An 18021-nucleotide genomic window follows, 5' to 3' on the forward strand; every position below is an offset into this window, starting at 1 on the left:
CCCCCCCAACAGCCACGGGTTTCTATGGCAACAGTGGGGGCTTCCCCCCCCCCCCATAATTAAGCCCCCCCCCCCCCTCACGCCTGGGCCCCCTCCCGGCTTACAATAATTACTTTATTTTAACATCATTAATTACAGACCGTAAAATCGCCCCGGGGGGGGGAGGGAAGGGGAAGGGGCACATCCGGGGGGGGGGGGGGGGATGGGGGGGGGGGGGAGGGGGGGCAAACCCTGAGCACCCCCCCTCACCCTTCCTCCCCCCCCCCCCTCCCCCTCCATGCACCTATTGCTTGTTGGGGGAGGGGCAAACACCCCCCCACCCCCCCCCCGAGGGGGACAATACCAGCAGAGGGATACACCCCCCCCCTCCACTTGCCCCCCCCAACCCTCTTCACCCCCCCACCCCCCCAAAAGGGGTGCTGCCCCAGCTCCTGCCCCAACTGGGCAAACTGGGAAGCACTGGAAGGCATGGGGGGAGGGGGGGGGGGGGGAGGGAATAAATACAATCTTCCAATATATTAAAACACCCCCCACACACCCCCCCCCGGGATGGGGGGGGGGGGGGCACCCTTGGGGGAGGGGAGGGGGGGGGCACCCATGGTGGGGGGGGGGTTGTGTGTCACATCATGCCCAGTTGCAGTAGGGTGTTGGCGTACATCATGGGCTTGACGTTGGGGTGAGGCTGGAGGGGGGGGAGAAAGGGGAGGGGGGGGGGAGAAAGGAGGAGGGGGGTGTCAGTGGGGTGGGGGGGGGCGAGAGGGGCAAATCTGCTCCCCCCCCCCCCCCAAATAACCTCTATAACCACCCCAATAGCCCCCCCAGCAACTGAGCCCCCCCCCCCAAATAGCCCCTAACCCTCCTCCCATGGCCCCCCCCAAAATAGCCCCTATGACCCCCCCAGTAGCCCCCCCAGCCACCCAAATAGCCCCTATGACCCCCCCCAGTAGCCACTCCAAAATAGCCCCTCTGAACCCCCCAACAGCCCCCCAAAATAGCCCCTAACCCCAATAGCCCCCCAAAATAGCCCCCCCAAAATAGCCCCTAACCCCAATAGCCCCCCAAAATAGCCCCCCCAAAATAACCTGACTCCCCCAATAGCCCCCCCAAGAGCCCCCCAAATAGCCTTTGTAACCCCCCCAATAGCCCCCCCAGTCCCTGAGCCCTCCCAAATAGCCCTTGTGACCCCCAATAGCCCCCCGAAGTCCCCAAGCCCCCCCAAATAGCCCATGTGACCACCCAATAGCCCCCCCAAATAGCCTTTGTGACCCCCCAATAGCCCCCCCCGGCCCCTGAGCCCCCCCCAGATAGCCCCTATGAACCCCTCCAGCCCCCCCTCCAGCCCATCAACCCCCCCCATTAGCCCCAGAGGGCCCCCAATAGCCCCTGCGAAGCCCCCCCCCCCCTCCCTCCCCCCCCCCCCAGGCTGGGGAAGGGGTGGACCGAGGTCTTGGTGGGGCTGGGGGGGGGATCTGGGAAAGGGTTGGGGGGAAACTGGAAAGTTGGGGGGGGATTGGGAGAGTCCCATGGCGGGGGGTCCGGAGAAGGTTTTGGGGCTCCCCCAGAGAGGGTTTGAGGGGGTCCCCTGAGAGGTTCAGGGAACTCATGGAGGTTTTGGGGGGCTCCGGGGTTCCCATGATTGAGGGGGGGGGGTGTCCCCCGGGGTGGGTTTTGGAGGGTCACCAAGGAAGGTTTGGGGGGGGCACAGTGGTTTGGGGGTGTCCCTAGGGAGGATTTCAGGGGGTTATGGGGCAGTTTTCCGGGGTCAGAGGTGGGGGGATGGGGGAGGATGGTGACAGGGGTGTCCCAGACCAAACAGGTCCCCAAGGAAGGGCGGGGGGGGGGGGTGGTGGTCCCATACTCGGGGGGTGGGGGGGAAGCGGGGTGTCCCCCCCCTCCCAGACTCACCACTGCTGTGAACTGGTGGAAGTCGGGGCGCAGGTCGCTGCCTCGCAGGTGGATGTAGGAGCCCTTATTGCCCATCTGGTCGCTGGAGCGGACACACACACACACACACACCCCAACAGGGACACTTGGGGACACCAAAGTATGCCCCACCCCCCATGGTGGGGGGACACTGAGGCTTGGGGACCCCCAGGGACAGGGACGCGTGGTGACACGGAGGCACAGCTCCGTATAGGGATGGCAAAGCTCAGGGACAACCGGGAAGAGGGACACCAAGGTACAGCCCCGCCGAGGCTCGGGGGACCCTTGGGGACACCGAGGTATGGCACAGGGACGCCATGGCTTGGGGACAGCAACACCCTTCCCAGGGATGGAGAGAGATGATGCCACCCCGGGGATGGGAACAAGGGGCGCCCCGGGACATTGAGGCACAGGGGACACCCGGGACCGGGCTGACAGGACAACGCAACTCGGGACACTCGGGGACCAAAATGAGGGGACAAGGTGGCTCAGGGGACACCCGGGGACCAAGATGAGGGGACAACGCGGCTCAGGACACCCGGGGACCAAGATGAGGGGACAACGTGGCTCAGGGGACACTCGGGGACCAAGATGAGGGGACAACGTGGCTCAGGGGACACTCGGGGACCAAGATGAGGGGACAACGCAGCTCAGGGGACACTCGGGGACCAAGATGAGGGGACAACGCAGCTCAGGGGACACCCGGGGACCTGGCTGAGGGGACAACGTGGCTCAGGGGACAGCCGGGACCGGGCTGTGGGGACAACGTCACTCAGGGGACACTCGGGGACCAAGATGAGGGGACAACGCAGGTCAGGGGACACCCGGGGACCAAGATGAGGGGACAACGCGGCTCAGGGGACACCCGGGGACCAAGATGAGGGGACAACGCGGCTCAGGGGACACTCGGGGACCTGGCTGAGGGGACAACGCGGCTCAGGGGACACCCAGGGACCTGGCTGAGGGGACAACGCGGCTCAGGGGACACCCAGGGACCTGGCTGAGGGGACAACGCGGCTCAGGGGACACCCAGGGACCTGGCTGAGGGGACAACGCGGCTCAGGGGACACCCGGGGACCTGGCTGAGGGGACAACGCGGCTCAGGGGACACCCGGGGACCAAGATGAGGGGACAACGCGGCACAGGGGACACCCGGGGACCAAGATGAGGGGACAACGCGGCTCAGGGGACACCCGGGGACCAAGATGAGGGGACAACGCGGCTCAGGGGACACCCGGGGACCAAGATGAGGGGACAACGCGGCTCAGGGGACACCCAGGGACCAAGATGAGGGGACAACGCGGCTCAGGGGACACCCGGGGACCAAGATGAGGGGACAACGCGGCTCGGGACACCCGGGGACCAAGATGAGGGGACAACGCGGCTCGGGACACCCGGGGACCAAGATGAGGGGACAACGCGGCTCAGGGGACACCCGGGGACCTGGCTGAGGGGACAACGCGGCTCAGGGGACACTCGGGGACCAAGATGAGGGGACAACGCGGCTCAGGGGACACCCGGGGACCAAGATGAGGGGACAAAGCGGCTCAGGGGACACCCATGACCGGGCTGAGGAGACAATGCTGCTCAAGAGACACCCGGGGACCAAGATGAGGGGACAACGCGGCTCAGGGGACACCCGGGGACCAAGATGAGGGGACAACACGGCTCAGGGGACACCCGGGGACCAAGATGAGGGGACAAAGCGGCTCAGGGGACACCCATGACCGGGCTGAGGAGACAATGCTGCTCAAGAGACATGCAGGGACCAAGATGAGGGGACAACGTGGCTCAGGGGACACCCGCGGACCAAGATGAGGGGACAACGTGGCTCAGGGGACACCCGGGACCGGGCTGTGGGGACAACGTCACTCAGGGGACACCCAGGGCCCAAGATGAGGGGACACCGAGGGTGCATATAAGCCAGGGAGTAGGCACGAGGGGACCCTCCTCCCTGGTGGCGGTGGCATCCCCTTGTCCCCAGGCGCCAGCGGCACTCACCAGTAGTTGGGGGCAGAGAAGACGGTGACACATTTGCCATCGTGGGCCACCTCGTAGCCCTCGGGCTTCACCTCGTGGCTGCGGATGATGTAGTCGAGGCGGTTGCGTTCCAAGAAGCTCTTGGTGACATCGGGTCCGAACTGGCAGCTGACTCCGCGCTTGCTGACGGAGCGGCCGTTCTGCGGGAAAGCCACCGTCACCGGTATCCCGGAGGACACGGCGGTGGCCGTCCCCAAGGCGGGGAGACGCATTCGGGGACCCACCACCGGGGGTTCAAACTCACCTGGGGCTGCGGGTCGGACCAGAGCAGGTCACACATGGGACCTGTGGGGGAAGCAGAAGGGGGGGGGGGGGGGGGGATGTCAGGGTCCCCCATCCACCCCTGAGGGGACATCTTGGTCCCTCGGAGATGGCAGGGGGGACACGGGGGGGGACACGAGGTCCATCCACCACCTGAGTCCGGGGGCTGCCGGTTCCTCTCGATCTTCCGGATGTCATCGAGGGTGACTCCGTCCTCGCTGAAGAGACCCCCGTGCATGATCTGGACCGGAAGGCACAACGGTAGGGGGACAACGGGGGAGGGAAGGGACAGTCCCCCGTCCCCCGTCCCCCCCCCCGGGGCTGGGGACAGTGCAGGGGGGTGGACGCGGTGTCCCCTCACCAGCACTTTGCCGTTGATGCACTGGGCCAGCGGCAGCCACTCGAAGACCTCGCTGAAGAGGGCGAACATCTGCGCCGTGTACTTGGCCTTCACCTCCCCCTCGAAACCGTAAATCTGGTTCATGTTGTCCGTCTCGTGGTTCCCTGCGGGGACACGGTGGCATTGCCAAGGCCCAGCGACACCGGGCAGGGGACAAAGCCCCACGGCGTGGCGCCGGAGACGGGCAGGGAACGAGGTGGTACGACCCAGGAGATGGGACAAGGCACGAGGTGCCAAGGACACGGCCCCACGGTTCAACCCCAGGACTAGAGGTAGGGGACACGACCCCACAACTGGGGACACGGCGCCACGACCCAGGAGAGGGGACATAGGACGTGTCCCCCCAACTAGGGAGAGGGGACCCAACCCCACGAGCCGGGACAGACGATGTGGCCCCGTGAGCTGGTCCTATGGGTGGGGACACGGGACAGGGGCATGGGATGAGGCCCCACAACTGAGGACACGGCCTCACAACCCAGGACGAGGGGACGAGGACACGTCAACCTGCGGTGACCGCGTTACCTCGGAGAAGGTGGAAGTGATCCGGGTAGAGGAGTTTGAAACCGAAGAGCGTGAGGATGACCTCGACTGAGAAGGATCCGCGGTCCACGAAGTCCCCGTTGAATATCTGCAACCGGTTGAGGAAAACAGGTCCCCGGGTTCCCGTCCCCTCGCGCCACCCGTCCCCGCGCCTGTCCCCACCACGGCGGGGGTGGGATTGATCCCGGTGACACCCCGGAGCGGGGTGGGGTTCCCTCTTGGGGGATACGTAAGGGTTCGACTCGGAGGGCAGCCCGTTGAGCTCGAAGATGTTCAGCAGGTCGTAGTACTGCCCGTGGGTGTCCCCGCACACCGTCACCTTCTCCGTCTGCGGTTGGGATGAACCAGGGTGGAACGTCACCGCTTGGGGACGTTGCCACACGCACACACGCGCACACACAGAGCGGCACTGGCACCCACCTCCTTCAACGTCGTTTCTACTAACGTGGGGAGCTTGGCCAGCACCTCCTTCACCTGCACCAGGATCTGCAGGGACAAAGGGTCAGCAGAGGGGAAGAGGAGGGGGACGTGTGGCACTTGAGGACAGGGCAGAGCCCGGCGGGGGATACTGGGAGGAGTTTGGGGGAACTGGAGTACCTGGTAGGCACATTTTCTGTGGAGTTTCTTCTGCTCCTTGTACCACTGCATCAGCTCCTTCATGAAAGCCAACGTCACCTTGCCACCATCCAGTTTGGGGCCACTGTACTCGTCCTCGATGGCTGTAAAACAAACACACACACACACACCGGTGTCCGATGACACAAAGGGACAGTGGGAACAAGTCCCCAAAATGCCATCGTGCCTCTGCCATCCTTCCCTGAAGAACCCCGGTAGCCTTCCGGGAACGCTGAGCCTTGGTTGGGGACCCCCATGGGGACACCAAAGCTCTGCTGGGTACCCTCCTGGTGACTTCTGAGACCCTCGCGGGGTCCCCGAAGACCCTCATGGGGACCCTGAGATGCTCACGGGGTCCCAAACACCCTCATGGGGAATCCCAAAACCCTCACGGGGACCCTAAAACATTTGCGGGGACCCTGAGACACTCGTGGGGTCCCTGAGACCTTCATGCGGACGCTGAGATGCTCACAGGGTCCCAAACACCCTCATGGGGACCCAAAGACCCTCGCAGGGTCCCCAAGAATCTCATGCGGACTACTGAGACCCTCATGGGGTCCCCAAGACCCTCATGGGGACCCTGAGACCCTCATGGGGACCCTGAGACACTTGCGAGGTCACCAAGACCCTCATGGGGACCTTGAGACCCTCATGGGAATGCCACGACCCTCATGGGGACCCCAAGACCCTCACAGGGTCCCCAAGAACCTCATGAGGACTTTTGAGACCCTTGTGGGGTCCCCAAGTCCCTCATCAGGACCCTGAGACCCTCACAGGGATGCCACAAGCATCATGGGGACCCCAAGACCTTCAACGGGGACTTCTGAGACCCTCATGGGAACGCTATGACCCTCACGGGGACCCCAAGACCCTCATGGCAATCCTGAGACACTTACGAGGTCACCAAGACCCTCATGGGGACCTTGAGACCCTCATGGGGATGCCACAAATCTCATGGGGACCCCAAGACCCTTGCAGGGTCCTCAAGAACCTCATGGGGATGCCACAACTCTCATGGGGACCCCAAGACCCTTGCAGGGTCCTCAAGAACCTCATGGGGACTTCTGAGACCCTTGTGGGGTCCCCAAGTCCCTCATCAGGACCCTGAGATCCTCGCGGGGATGCCACAGCCCTCATGGGGACCCTGTGACCCTCGTGGGCACCCTGAGACCCTCGTGGGGATGCCACCACCCTCGTGGGGATCCTGAGACCCTTGCGGGGTCCCCTGAGACCCTCATGGGGACCCCGAGAGACTCGCGGGGATGTCACAACCCTCATGGGGACCCCGAGACCCTCACATGGATGACACAACCCTCATGGGTACCCTGAGACCCTCACATGGATGACACAACCCTCATGGGTACCCTGAGACCCTCATGGGGTCCCCAAGACCATCACCTGGATGCCAAGACCCTCACGGAGACCCTCATGGTGATCCCAAGTCTCTGCTGGGGATCCTCATGGGTGCCCCGAGACCCCCATGGGGATACCGAGACCCCCCCCCAGGGACCCTCCTGGGTAATTTAAGTCTCTGCTTTGGACTCTCTTGGAGACCCCCCCACAATCCCCTAAGACCCTCCTGGAGCCCCCAACAGCTCCTCAAGGCTGTCGTTGGGATCCAGAGCCTCCGCTGGACCCCCAGGGTGCCCGAGACCCTCCCAGGTGACCCCGAGTTGTCATCGGGGATCCTCACAGGGACCCCCCACGGACCCCCACCCCCCCACTGGGGGGTTATAAAGGGTCCCCAAGACCCTCCCGGGGACCCCAAGCTGCTGCTAAGAACCCTCACAGACCCCCACGGGGACCCTCAGCCTTTGCTGGGAACACTCCCAGTTCCCCTAAGGCTCTCACAGCCCTCACCCCCACCCCAAAAACCTTTACGGAGACCTCCAAGACTCTGCGGTGACCCCCTCCCCACCCCCCCGAACCCTCCCAAGGGACACTGAGCCTTTAAGGAAGACCCTCAAAGCCTCCCCGAGCCCCCCCCAGGGCACCTCGGAGGGGACGTTGAACCTTTATTGGGGACCCTGACGGCCACCCCCATCCTCCCACGTGCTGCCTGTGGAAAAAGGGGTGCCCCGATTTTTTTTTTTTTTGGGGGGGGCGGGGGAGGAGGCAAGGGGGTGTCCTCACTCATGCTCTCGATGTCGAGGGAGTCGACGACGGAGCGCTTGTGCTCGTCGCTGGCGATGGCGCGCTCGAAGGCCTTCTGCTTGACGATCTTGTGACATTCCTGGTACTTCAGCTTGGCGTCCTTGTCATTGGGGCGCACCTTCACCACCTGGGGGGGGGGGACACACGGACACACACACGTCAGGGGATGGGGACAGTCCCTCCCTGAGCCCCTCGAGGCCACGCAGACGCCCTGCCCCCCCCCCCCCCCCAGAAGGGGACAGGGACAGAGAGACCCCTGGATGTGAGGACTGGGCTGATGCTGGGAAGAACAAAAGGGGTCCCCAAGTGTCCCCTCGGCTTTGGGACACGTGTAACAGAGGGTGGAAAGGGGGACAAGGGGGACCCCAAATGTCCCCAGAGCTCTGGGACACATGTAACATGGGGGAAAGGGGGACCCCAAGTGTCACCACAGCTCTGGGACACGTGTAACAGAGGGGGGAAAGGGGGACAAGGGGGACCCCAAGTGTCCCCTCAGCTTTGAGACATGTGGAACATGGGGGAAAGGGGGAAAGGGGGACAAGGGGGACCCCAAGTGTCACCACAGCTCTGGGACACGTGTAACATGGGGGAAAGGGGGACAAGGGGGACCCCAAGTGTCCCCTCAGCTTTGAGACATGTGGAACATGGGGGAAAGGGGGAAAGGGGGACAAGGGGGACCCCAAGTGTCACCACAGCTCTGGGACACGTGTAACATGGGGGAAAGGGGGACAAGGGGGACCCCAAGTGTCCCCTCAGCTTTGAGACATGTGGAACATGGGGGAAAGGGGGACAAGGGGGACCCCAAATGTCCCCACTGCTCTGGGACATGTGGAACATGGGGGAAAGGGGGACAAGGGGGACCCCAAATGTCCTCAGAGTTCTGGGGCACGTGTAACATGGGGGAAAGGGGGACAAGGGGGACCCCGAGTGTCCCCACACATCTGGGACACGTGTAACATGGGGGAAAGGGGGACGAGGAGGTCCCCGAGTGTCCCCAGAGCACGAGGGGACACACTGACCCTTAGGGTGGGGACCAAGGGGGTCCCCAAGGGCCCCCACAGCTCTGGGAGACATCCTGACACTAGTCAGGGGAACATCAGGGTGTCCCCAAGTGTCCCCACAGCTCGAGGGCATGTGATGACACTGGGGAATGACAAGGGGGTCCCCAAGGGTCCTCCCCCAGCTCTAAGGGACATGCTGACACTGGGGAGGGGACAAAGGCGTCCCCAAGCCTCGCTCAAGCTCCAGGGGGACACGCTGACACCAGGGAGGTGATGAGGGAGTCCCCAAGGCAACCCCGATCTTTTGGGGGGGGACACGCTGACACCAAGGGGGTCGCCAAGCTGGCCTCGATCTTTTGGGGGGGACACGCTGACACCAAGGGGGTCCCCAAGCCGGCTCTGATCTCCTGGGGGGTACACAATGACACCAAGGGAGACCCCAAGCCAGCTCCAATCCCATGGGGGGACACCACTGACACCAAGGGGGTCCCCAAGCCGGACCTGATATCGTGGGGGGACACGCTGACACCAAGGGGGTCCCCAAGCCGGCTCTGATCTCCTGGGGGGGACACACTGACACCAAGGGGGTCCCCAAGCCTGTCCCAGTCTCTTTGGGGGGACACGCTGACACCAAGGGGGTCCCCAAGCTGGCCTCGATCTCCTGGGGGGGGACATGCTGACACCAAGGGGGTCCCCAAGCCGGACCTGATATCTTGGGGGGGACACGCTGACACCAAGGGGGACCCCAAGCCAGCTCCAATCCCATGGGGGGACACCACTGACACCAAGGGGGTCCCCAAGCCGGACCTGATATCGTGGGGGGGACATGCTGACACCAAGGGGGTCCCCAAGCCGGCTCTGATCTCCTGGGGGGGACACACTGACACCAAGGGGGTCCCCAAGCCTGTCCCAGTCTCTTTGGGGGGACACGCTGACACCAAGGGGGTCCCCAAGCCGGCTCTGATCTCCTGGGGGGTACACAATGACACCAAGGGGGACCCCAAGCCAGCTCTGATCCCGTGGGGGGACACCACTGACACCAAGGGGGTCCCCAAGCCGGACCTGATATCTTGGGGGGGACATGCTGACACCAAGGGGGTCCCCAAGCTGGCCTCGATCTCTTGGGGGAGACATACTGACACCAAGGGGGTCCCCAAGCCTCCCCCAATCTTTTGGGGGGGACACGCTGACACCAAGGGGGTCCCCAAGCCGGCTCTGATCTCCTGGGGGGGACACAATGACACCAAGGGGACCCCAAGCCAGCTCCGATCCCGTGGGGGGACACCACTGACACCAAGGGGGTCCCCAAGCCGGACCTGATATCTTGGGGGGGACATGCTGACACCAAGGGGGTCCCCAAGCCTGTCCCAGTCTCTTTGGGGGGACACGCTGACACCAAGGGGGTCCCCAAGCCTCCCCCAATCTTTTGGGGGGGACACGCTGACACCAAGGGAGTCCCCAAGCCGGCTCTGATCTCCTGGGGGGGGACACAATGAGACCAAGGGGGACCCCAAGCCAGCTCCGATCCCATGGGGGGACACCACTGACACCAAGGGGGTCCCCAAGCCAGACCTGATATCTTGGGGGGGACACACTGACACCAAGGGGGTCCCCAAGCCTGTCCCAGTCTCTTTGGGGGGACACGCTGACACCAAGGGGGTCCCCAAGCCTCCCCCAATCTTTTGGGGGAGACACGCTGACACCAAGGGGGTCCCCAAGCTTGTCCCTATCTCCTGGGGGTGACACACTGACACCAGGGAGCTGGCGAGGGGGTCCCCAAGCCTCCCGCAAGCTCCAGAGGGACACAGTACCACCAGAGGGGCGCCGAGGAGCACCCCCGAGGTGCCCGGCCTCACCGTCTCGTAGTCCCGCAGAGCGGCCTTGAACTTGCCCAGGGCCATGTTGCTGGCGGCACGGCGGTAGTAGCCCTTGACGTACTTCTTGTCGAGCTCGACGGCGCGCGTGGCGTCGGCCAGGGCGTAACCGTAGCACTCGGTGCGCAGGTAGGCCAAGCTCCGGTTCCCATAGTAGATGGCGTTGGTGGGGTTCAGCTCGATGGCGCTGCTGTAGTACTTCACCGCGTTCTCGTAGTCCTTCCCTGGGCCGCCGGCGGGAGTCAGCGGAACCCCCAAACCCCGTGGGGGTAACCTCCCCCCCCACCCACCCACCTCCAGCCCCACGGGAAAGGCTTGACCTCCCCCCGGGGGCCCACGCTCGCTGCCTGATCTGGCAGCGGGGGCTTTTTGCTAATTGCCCCCCAATGGCTCACTATTTGGCAGCCTGCTCCTCTAACTGCCCCTGATGAGGCAGCCGGTCTAGAAGCCACCCATAGCTCACTATCCAGCAGCTCCTCATTGCCCACCACACCTCCCTATCCGGCAGCCCCCCATGGACCCACACACCTCCCTATCCGGCAGCCCCCCATTGCCCCACACACCTCCCTATCCGGCAGCCCCCCATTGCCCCCTGTGGCTCCCTATCGGGCAGCTCCCGATTGCCCCCTGTGGCTCCCTATCGGGCAGCCCCCCATTGACCCCCACACCTCCCTATGCAGCAGCCCCTTGTGGCTCCCTATCCGTCAGCCCCCCATGGACCCACACACCTCCCTAACTGGAAGCCTCCCATTGCCCCTTATGGCTCCCTATCCGGCAGCCCCCCATTGACCCCCACTTGCCTATCCGGCAGCCCCCCATTGACCCCAACAGCTCCGTATCTGGCAGCCCCCCATTGACCCCCACACCTCCCTATCGGGCAGTCCCCCATGAACCCCAACAGCTCCCTAACTGGAAGCCTCCCATTGCCCCTTATGGCTCCCTATCCGGCAGCCCCCCATTGACCCCCACACCTCCCTATCCGGCAGCCCCCCATTGACCCCCACACCTCCCTATCCGGCAGCCCCCCGTTGCCCCCTGTGGCTCCCTATCCGGCAGCCCCCCATGGACCCCCACACTTGCCTATCCGGCAGCCCCCCATTGACCCCCACACCTCCCTATCCGGCAGCCCCCCATTGACCCCCACACCTCCCTATCTGGCAGCCCCCCATTGACCCCCACACCTCCCTATCCGGCAGCCCCCTGTGGCTCCCTATCGGGCAGCCCCCCATGGACCCACACACCTCCCTATCTGGCAGCCCCCATTGACCCCTGTGGCTCCCTATCGGGCAGCCCCCCATTGACCCCTGTGGCTCCCTCTCTGGCAGTCCCCCATGGACCCCCACACCTCCCTATCCGGCAGCCCCCCATGAACCCCAACAGCTCCCTAACTGGAAGCCTCCCATTGCCCCTTATGGCTCCCTATCCGGCAGCCCCTCATTGACCCCCACTTGCCTATCCGGCAGCCCCCCATTGACCCCCACACCTCCCTATCCGGCAGCCCCCCGTTGCCCCCTGTGGCTCCCTATCCGGCAGCCCCCCATGGACCCCCACACTTGCCTATCCGGCAGCCCCCCATTGACCCCCACACCTCCCTATCTGGCAGCCCCCTGTTGCCCCCTGTGGCTCCCTATCCGGCAGCTCCCGATTGCCCCTTATGGCTCCCTATCTGGCAGCCCCCCATTGCCCCCTATAGCTCCCTATCTGGCAGCCCCCCATTGCCCCCTATAGCTCCCCATCTGGCAGCCCCCCATTGCCCGCCATGGCTCCCTATCTGGCAGTCCCTCATGGCTCCCTATCTGGCAGTCCCTCATGGCTCCCTATCTGGCAGCCCCCCATTGACCCCTGTGGCTCCCCATCCGGCAGCCCCTCATTGCCCCCCACGGCTCCCCATCTGCTCCCCCCCTCCCCCGCCGGTACCTTTGAAGAACTCGTTCGCGCGGGTCTTGAGAGCCTCGGCCCGCTCCAGCTCGGCCGGGCTCGGGGGCCGACCGGGCCCGGGGCCGCCGCCGCTCTCCGCCCGCTCTCCCTCCGCCATCGCCGGGCCGTAAAGCGCCCTGGCAACCACTGGGAGCGCGGCCCGCCGCGCCGCTAAGCGCCGCCGCTGCTGTCGCAAAGGCGGCGGGACAGGAGGGGGCAGTGTCGTAAACGGGCGCGCACCGCGCGGAGAGGAGGGGGGAGGGCGGAGCCGGGCGGGACCATAGAGAGGGGCGGGAGGACCGGAGGGACCATAGAGAGCGGCGGGAGGACCAGAGGGACCATAGAGAGGGGCGAAGGGGTACCAGAGCGGCCCGCCGCCTCCCTGACACCCCCAAGGCCTCCCCGTGTCCCTCCCGTGTCCCCGTCACCCTGACACGTCCCTCCGATGTCCCCATCACCCCCCGTGTCCCCATAACCCCCCATGTCCCCATCACCCCCCGTGTCCCCCCTATCCCCCCTCATCCACATTGCCCCCGCGTTCCCCCATGTCCCCATCATCCCCTGTGTCCCCTCATGTCCCCATAACCCCCCCATGGCCCCATCACTGCCCATGTCTCCCTCGTGTCCCCATGTCCCCCCACATCCCCATCACCCCCCCGTGTCCCCCCGTGTCCCCTCGTGTCCCCATGTCCCCCCACGTCCCCATCACCCCCCCCGTGTCCCCATGTCCCCCCACCCCCCTGTGTCCCCCCATGTCCCCCCACGTCCCCATCACCCCCCCGTGTCCCCATGTCCCCCCACCCCCCGTGTCCCCTCGTGTCCCCGTGTCCCCCGTCCCCATCACCCCCCCTGTGTCGCCCCGTGTCCCCTCGTGTCCCCATGTCCCCCCATGTCCCCCCACCCCCCCGTGTCCCCATGTCCCCCCACATCCCCATCACCCCCCGTGTCCCCCGTGTCCCCTCGTGTCCCCATGTCCCCCCACGTCCCCATCACGCCCCCCGTGTCCCCCCTGTGTCCCCTCGTGTCCCCATGTCCCCCCACGTCCCCATCACCCCCCCTGTGTCCCCCCATGTCCCCTCGTGTCCCCATGTCCCCCCACGTCCCCATCACCCCCCTGTGTCCCCATGTCCCCCCACCCCCCTGTGTCCCCTCGTGTCCCCATGTCCCCCTACGTCCCCATCACCCCCCCTGTGTCCCCCCATGTCCCCCCACGTCCCCATCACCCCCCCATGTCCTCATGTCCCCCCACGTCCCCATCACCCCCCCGCGTCCCCCCATGTCCCCTCGTGTCCCCATGTCCCCCCACATCCCCATCAACCCCCCTGTGTCCCCCCATGTCCCCCCACGTCCCCATCACCCCCCCGTGTCCCCATGTCCCCCCACGTCCCCATCACCCCCCCGCGTCCCCCCATGTCCCGTCACCCCCCCGTGTCCCCCCGTGTCCCCCCCCAGGCACAGGCGGAGCCCTCAGTGGGTTCAGAGCAGGTTTATGGGGGGAGGAGAAAGCGGCGGGGGGCGAGGGGGGGGGGGGGGGGGGTGACACCAAGTGTGTCCCCATGTGACACCCCCGTGGGGGCGCGTGTGCGTGTGTCTGTGCGGGAAACCCGTGTTGCCCCCCCCCCCCTTGCACGTGGCCTGTGCACAAGCATGTGCGAGCACACACACACGGGGGGGTGGGGGGCTGCGGGGAGGGGCGCGCGCGGTCTCGCCCCGGGGGGGGGGGGGGGTGGCGGGTGTGTGCGTGTGGGTCCCAGCGGCTCTGGGCAGCGGTGTTCGCCCCCCCCCCTCCTCGTGCAAGAGCCGTCGTGCAAGGGATGGGCCCCTCGTGCAAGCTCTGCCCCCCCCCCCCCAGCTCAGGCACAAGAGTGGGGGGGTTGGGGGGAGGCACACACGGAGGAGGCGGTTCATGCGCGAGGGCGGCTCTCGCACGAGGGCGGCTCACCCCAAAGGCTTTTGCACAAGGCCCTCGCACGAGGGCGGCTCTTGCACAAGGCTCTCGCACAGTGCTCTTACACGAGGATGTCTCTCGCAGGAGGCTGGCTCTCGCACGAGGATGTCTCTCGCACGAGGCTCTTGCACAAAGGCAGCTCTCACCCGAGGCTCTCGCACAAGATTTGCGTGAGGATGGCTCTCGCACGAGGCTCTCGCACGAGGATGGCTCTCACGCGAGATTCTCGCGCGAGGTCCTTGCACAAGGGCGGCTCTCGCACGAGGATGGCTCTCGCACGAGGTCCTTGCGCAAGGACAGCTCTTGCACGAGGCTCTTGCACACTGCTTTTACACGAGGCCGGCTCTCGCACAAGGCCGTTGCACACTGCTTTTACACGAGGCCGGATCTCGCACGAGGCCTTTGCACAAAGGCAGCTCTCACATGAGGCTCTCGCACCAGGATGGCTCTCGCACGAGGCTCTTGCACGAGGAGGTCTGTCGCACGAGGCCCTCGCACGAGAGCGTCTCTCTCTGGGAGCTGGCGGGGGGGGGGGGGGGCTACGCAGGACGGAGCAGTATAAAAGGGGGTCCCCGGGGGTGGGGGCGCTGCCCCGGTGGTCCCAGATTTGGGGGGGGCAGAGGGGGGGGATGGCCCCCACCCCCCCCCAAAAGGGGCATTTTCAGCCCAGCACCGAGTGGGGGGATGGGCCCCCCCCGAGCCCCCCCCGGGGGTGGGGGGGGGGGCAAGCCGAGGTAGGAGGGGGGACCCCATGGGAGAATTGGGGGGTGGCCCCGTGGTTGGGGGGGGGGGGCGGGGGCATAAGGACCCCCAAAAGTGGGGGCTCAGTGGGTTTCCTATGGGGGAGGATTTGGGGGGGGGGGTCCCCAAGGGGCATACCATGAGGGGGGGGCCGGGGGGGGGGGGGCTCCCATGGGGTGGGGGAGCAGATTGGGGGGGGGGAGGGGGAGCCCCCCCCCCCCAAGTGGGTTAAAGCCCTCAAGGATGGGGGGGGGGGGGGCATCAAGGGGTGGGGATTAATGGGGGGAGTTGGAAGGACTGGGGGGCACTGGGGGCACCCCAGGGGTTGTGGGAAAGGTCATGGCTTTTGGGGGGGGGGGTCCCCCACCCAACGGGGGACGTGGGTTTGGGGGGGGGGGGCCTACTGCATTCCAGATTGGGGCCCCCCCACTTGGGGGGTGGGTTTAGGGGGGGGCGTATTTTTTGGGGGTTCCCCCTATTGGCTATCAGGGGGGTGTTTTGCCCCCCCCTTGCATTTTTTTGGGGGGGAGGCGGTGTTTTGGGGTCCCCATCAAGGTGTGTGGGGGGTCTGTGGGTTTTTTTTGGGGGGGGGGGGGCCTTCCACATGCAGCCCCCCCCCTCAGTTGCTCTCCAGACGTGTGGCCTTGGGGGGGCCCCCCGGGCGCCCCTCCATCTTCTCCTGGGGGGGGGGCGGGGGACCCCCCAGAAGGCTCAGCCCATCAGCCAGCAGCGCTGGGGGGGGAGGGGGGGACACGACACATTATTGGGGCGTCCCCCCCCTTAGACCCACCCCCAAACACTCTTGGTTGTGCCCCCCCCCCCCCCCCCAAATTTTGGGGACCCTCCCGGTTCTTCTCCCCTCAAATTTGGGCTCCCCCCCCCCCCCCAATTCACCCTTCTTATCTGGGTCCTCCTATTTTTGCCCCCCCCCCCAAATTTGGGAGTCTCCGCAGGTTCCCCCCCCCCCAGTTGGGGGACACCCCCTCCCTAAGGTATTGGGTCCCCCATTCTTAGATTATACCTCCCTTATCGCCCCCCCCCCCAGGTTTTGAGACCACCCCAATTACCCCCCCCTCATTCTGGGGGTCCCCCCCTCGTTATGCCCCCCCCCCCCCTCACCGAGGGGCTGCTCCTGCCCCAGGGGGGGGCTCAGTCCTGGGGGGTCCTCCCCACTCAGCAGCAGCCCCTGCGGGGGAGGGGGGGGACAGACACACAGACACGTGGGGGACACCACATGGCACCCTGCCCCCCCCCCCCAACTGCCCCCTCCCCCCAGATCTGTTCCCTCCCCCCAACCCATGTGTGTCCCCCCCAGTGTGTCCCCCCAAGTGTGTCCCCACAATGCCCCCCACCCCCCCAGTCCCGAATGTGCCCCCCCCCCCCGTGTCCCTGTGCCCCCCCCTCCTCCCACGCCCGTGGCCCCTCCCACCCCCATCTCCATACCCCCCCCAAGTGACCCCACGTACTGTCCCCCATATATGTGCCACCCCCCCCCCGTGTCACACCCCCCCCCCCCTCCACGTCACCACCCCACACCCCCCCCCCCCCCGGTGTGTGCCCCCCCCCCACCCCTCCCCGTGTCCCCCCGTACCAGGCCGAGGGGGGGCAGCAGGTGGGGGTCGAGCTCGGGGCGCTTCAGTGGGGCCCCCACGTCCTCCCCGCTCGGTTCCCGCGCCCTGCGCGGCACCGTCACACCACGCCCACGGCCACGCCCCCCACCCCCACGGCCACGCCCCCCTCCCGCCCCCCAAGCGCCTCTCCATCAGCCCTACCCAGCCGCAAGTCACGCCCCCTCCCGCGTAGCCCCGCCCCTAACGCACATCCCCAGCAAAGCCCCGCCCCTCCCCGAGCGAAGCCCCTCCCCTAAGCGCCGCAAAGCCCCTCCCCGCTCCACTCTCAGCCCCGCCCCTCGCCCTCCCCGCGCGCGGAGGCCCCCGCCCACCTTTTCCTGGCAGGGCGGGGCGCCGGGGCTGGGCCGAGGGCGGGGTCGCTGCCCCAGCGCGGCAGGGCGGGGCCGGGGCGGGAGGGGGCGGAGCTTCGCCCGGGGAAGCTGCGGGCACGCGGGCGCGGGGGCGGGGCCGCGGCCGAGGAGGCGGGGCCGGGTGGGCGCGGGCCACGCCCCCGAGGAGCCTCGGCCCCGCCCAGCTGGAAGTCGCCGTCCATGGGGATGTAGGGGGCGAGCATGGCCAGGTCCAGGGGGGACGCCTGGGGGGACACGGGGGGGGGGGACAGGGTCATATCCCCCCCCCCAGCATGGCCAGGGCTGGGGGGGACAGAGGGGACACGGTGGGGACAGGGTGACACACCCCCTGGCTTGGCTATATCTAGGGGGGCGACATGGGGGGGGGGGACAGGGTCTCCCCCCCCCCAGCATGACCAGGGCTGGGGGGGACAGAGGGGACACGGGGGGGGGGGACAGGGTCACACACCCCCCAGCATGACCAGGGCTGGGGGGGACAGAGGGGACACGGGGGGGGGGGGACAGGGTCACACACCCCCCAGCATGGCCAGGGCTGGGGGGGACATGGGGGGGGGACAGGGTGACACCCCCCCCCCACCCCCCCATGGCCAGGACCAGTGGGGAGAGACAGAGGGGACAGGGTCACC

The 18021-nt window shown here is 66.6% G+C and overlaps 1 protein-coding gene across 1 annotated transcript; it reads right to left on the reverse strand.

Moving 5' to 3' along the window:
- Positions 1-339: 339 nt before the first annotated feature.
- On the reverse strand, positions 340-12857 carry PPP5C (protein phosphatase 5 catalytic subunit). The gene is made up of 13 exons (XM_082500640.1): positions 12726-12857; positions 10791-11032; positions 7913-8060; positions 5762-5883; positions 5585-5650; positions 5394-5492; positions 5147-5252; positions 4586-4728; positions 4378-4465; positions 4208-4248; positions 3925-4103; positions 1906-1987; positions 340-682 (listed from the first exon to the last, which is right to left on the reverse strand). Exons 1-13 carry the CDS (start codon positions 12841-12843, stop codon positions 620-622), a joined length of 1497 nt encoding a protein of 498 aa, XP_082356766.1. The 5' UTR covers positions 12844-12857; the 3' UTR covers positions 340-619.
- Between the last annotated feature and the right edge of the window lie 5164 nt (positions 12858-18021).

The sequence above is a fragment of the Vanellus vanellus genome (assembly GCF_965231255.1).
Source record: "Vanellus vanellus genome assembly, contig: HAP1_SCAFFOLD_2129, whole genome shotgun sequence".
In the NCBI taxonomy this organism is placed as follows: Eukaryota; Metazoa; Chordata; class Aves; order Charadriiformes; family Charadriidae; genus Vanellus; species Vanellus vanellus.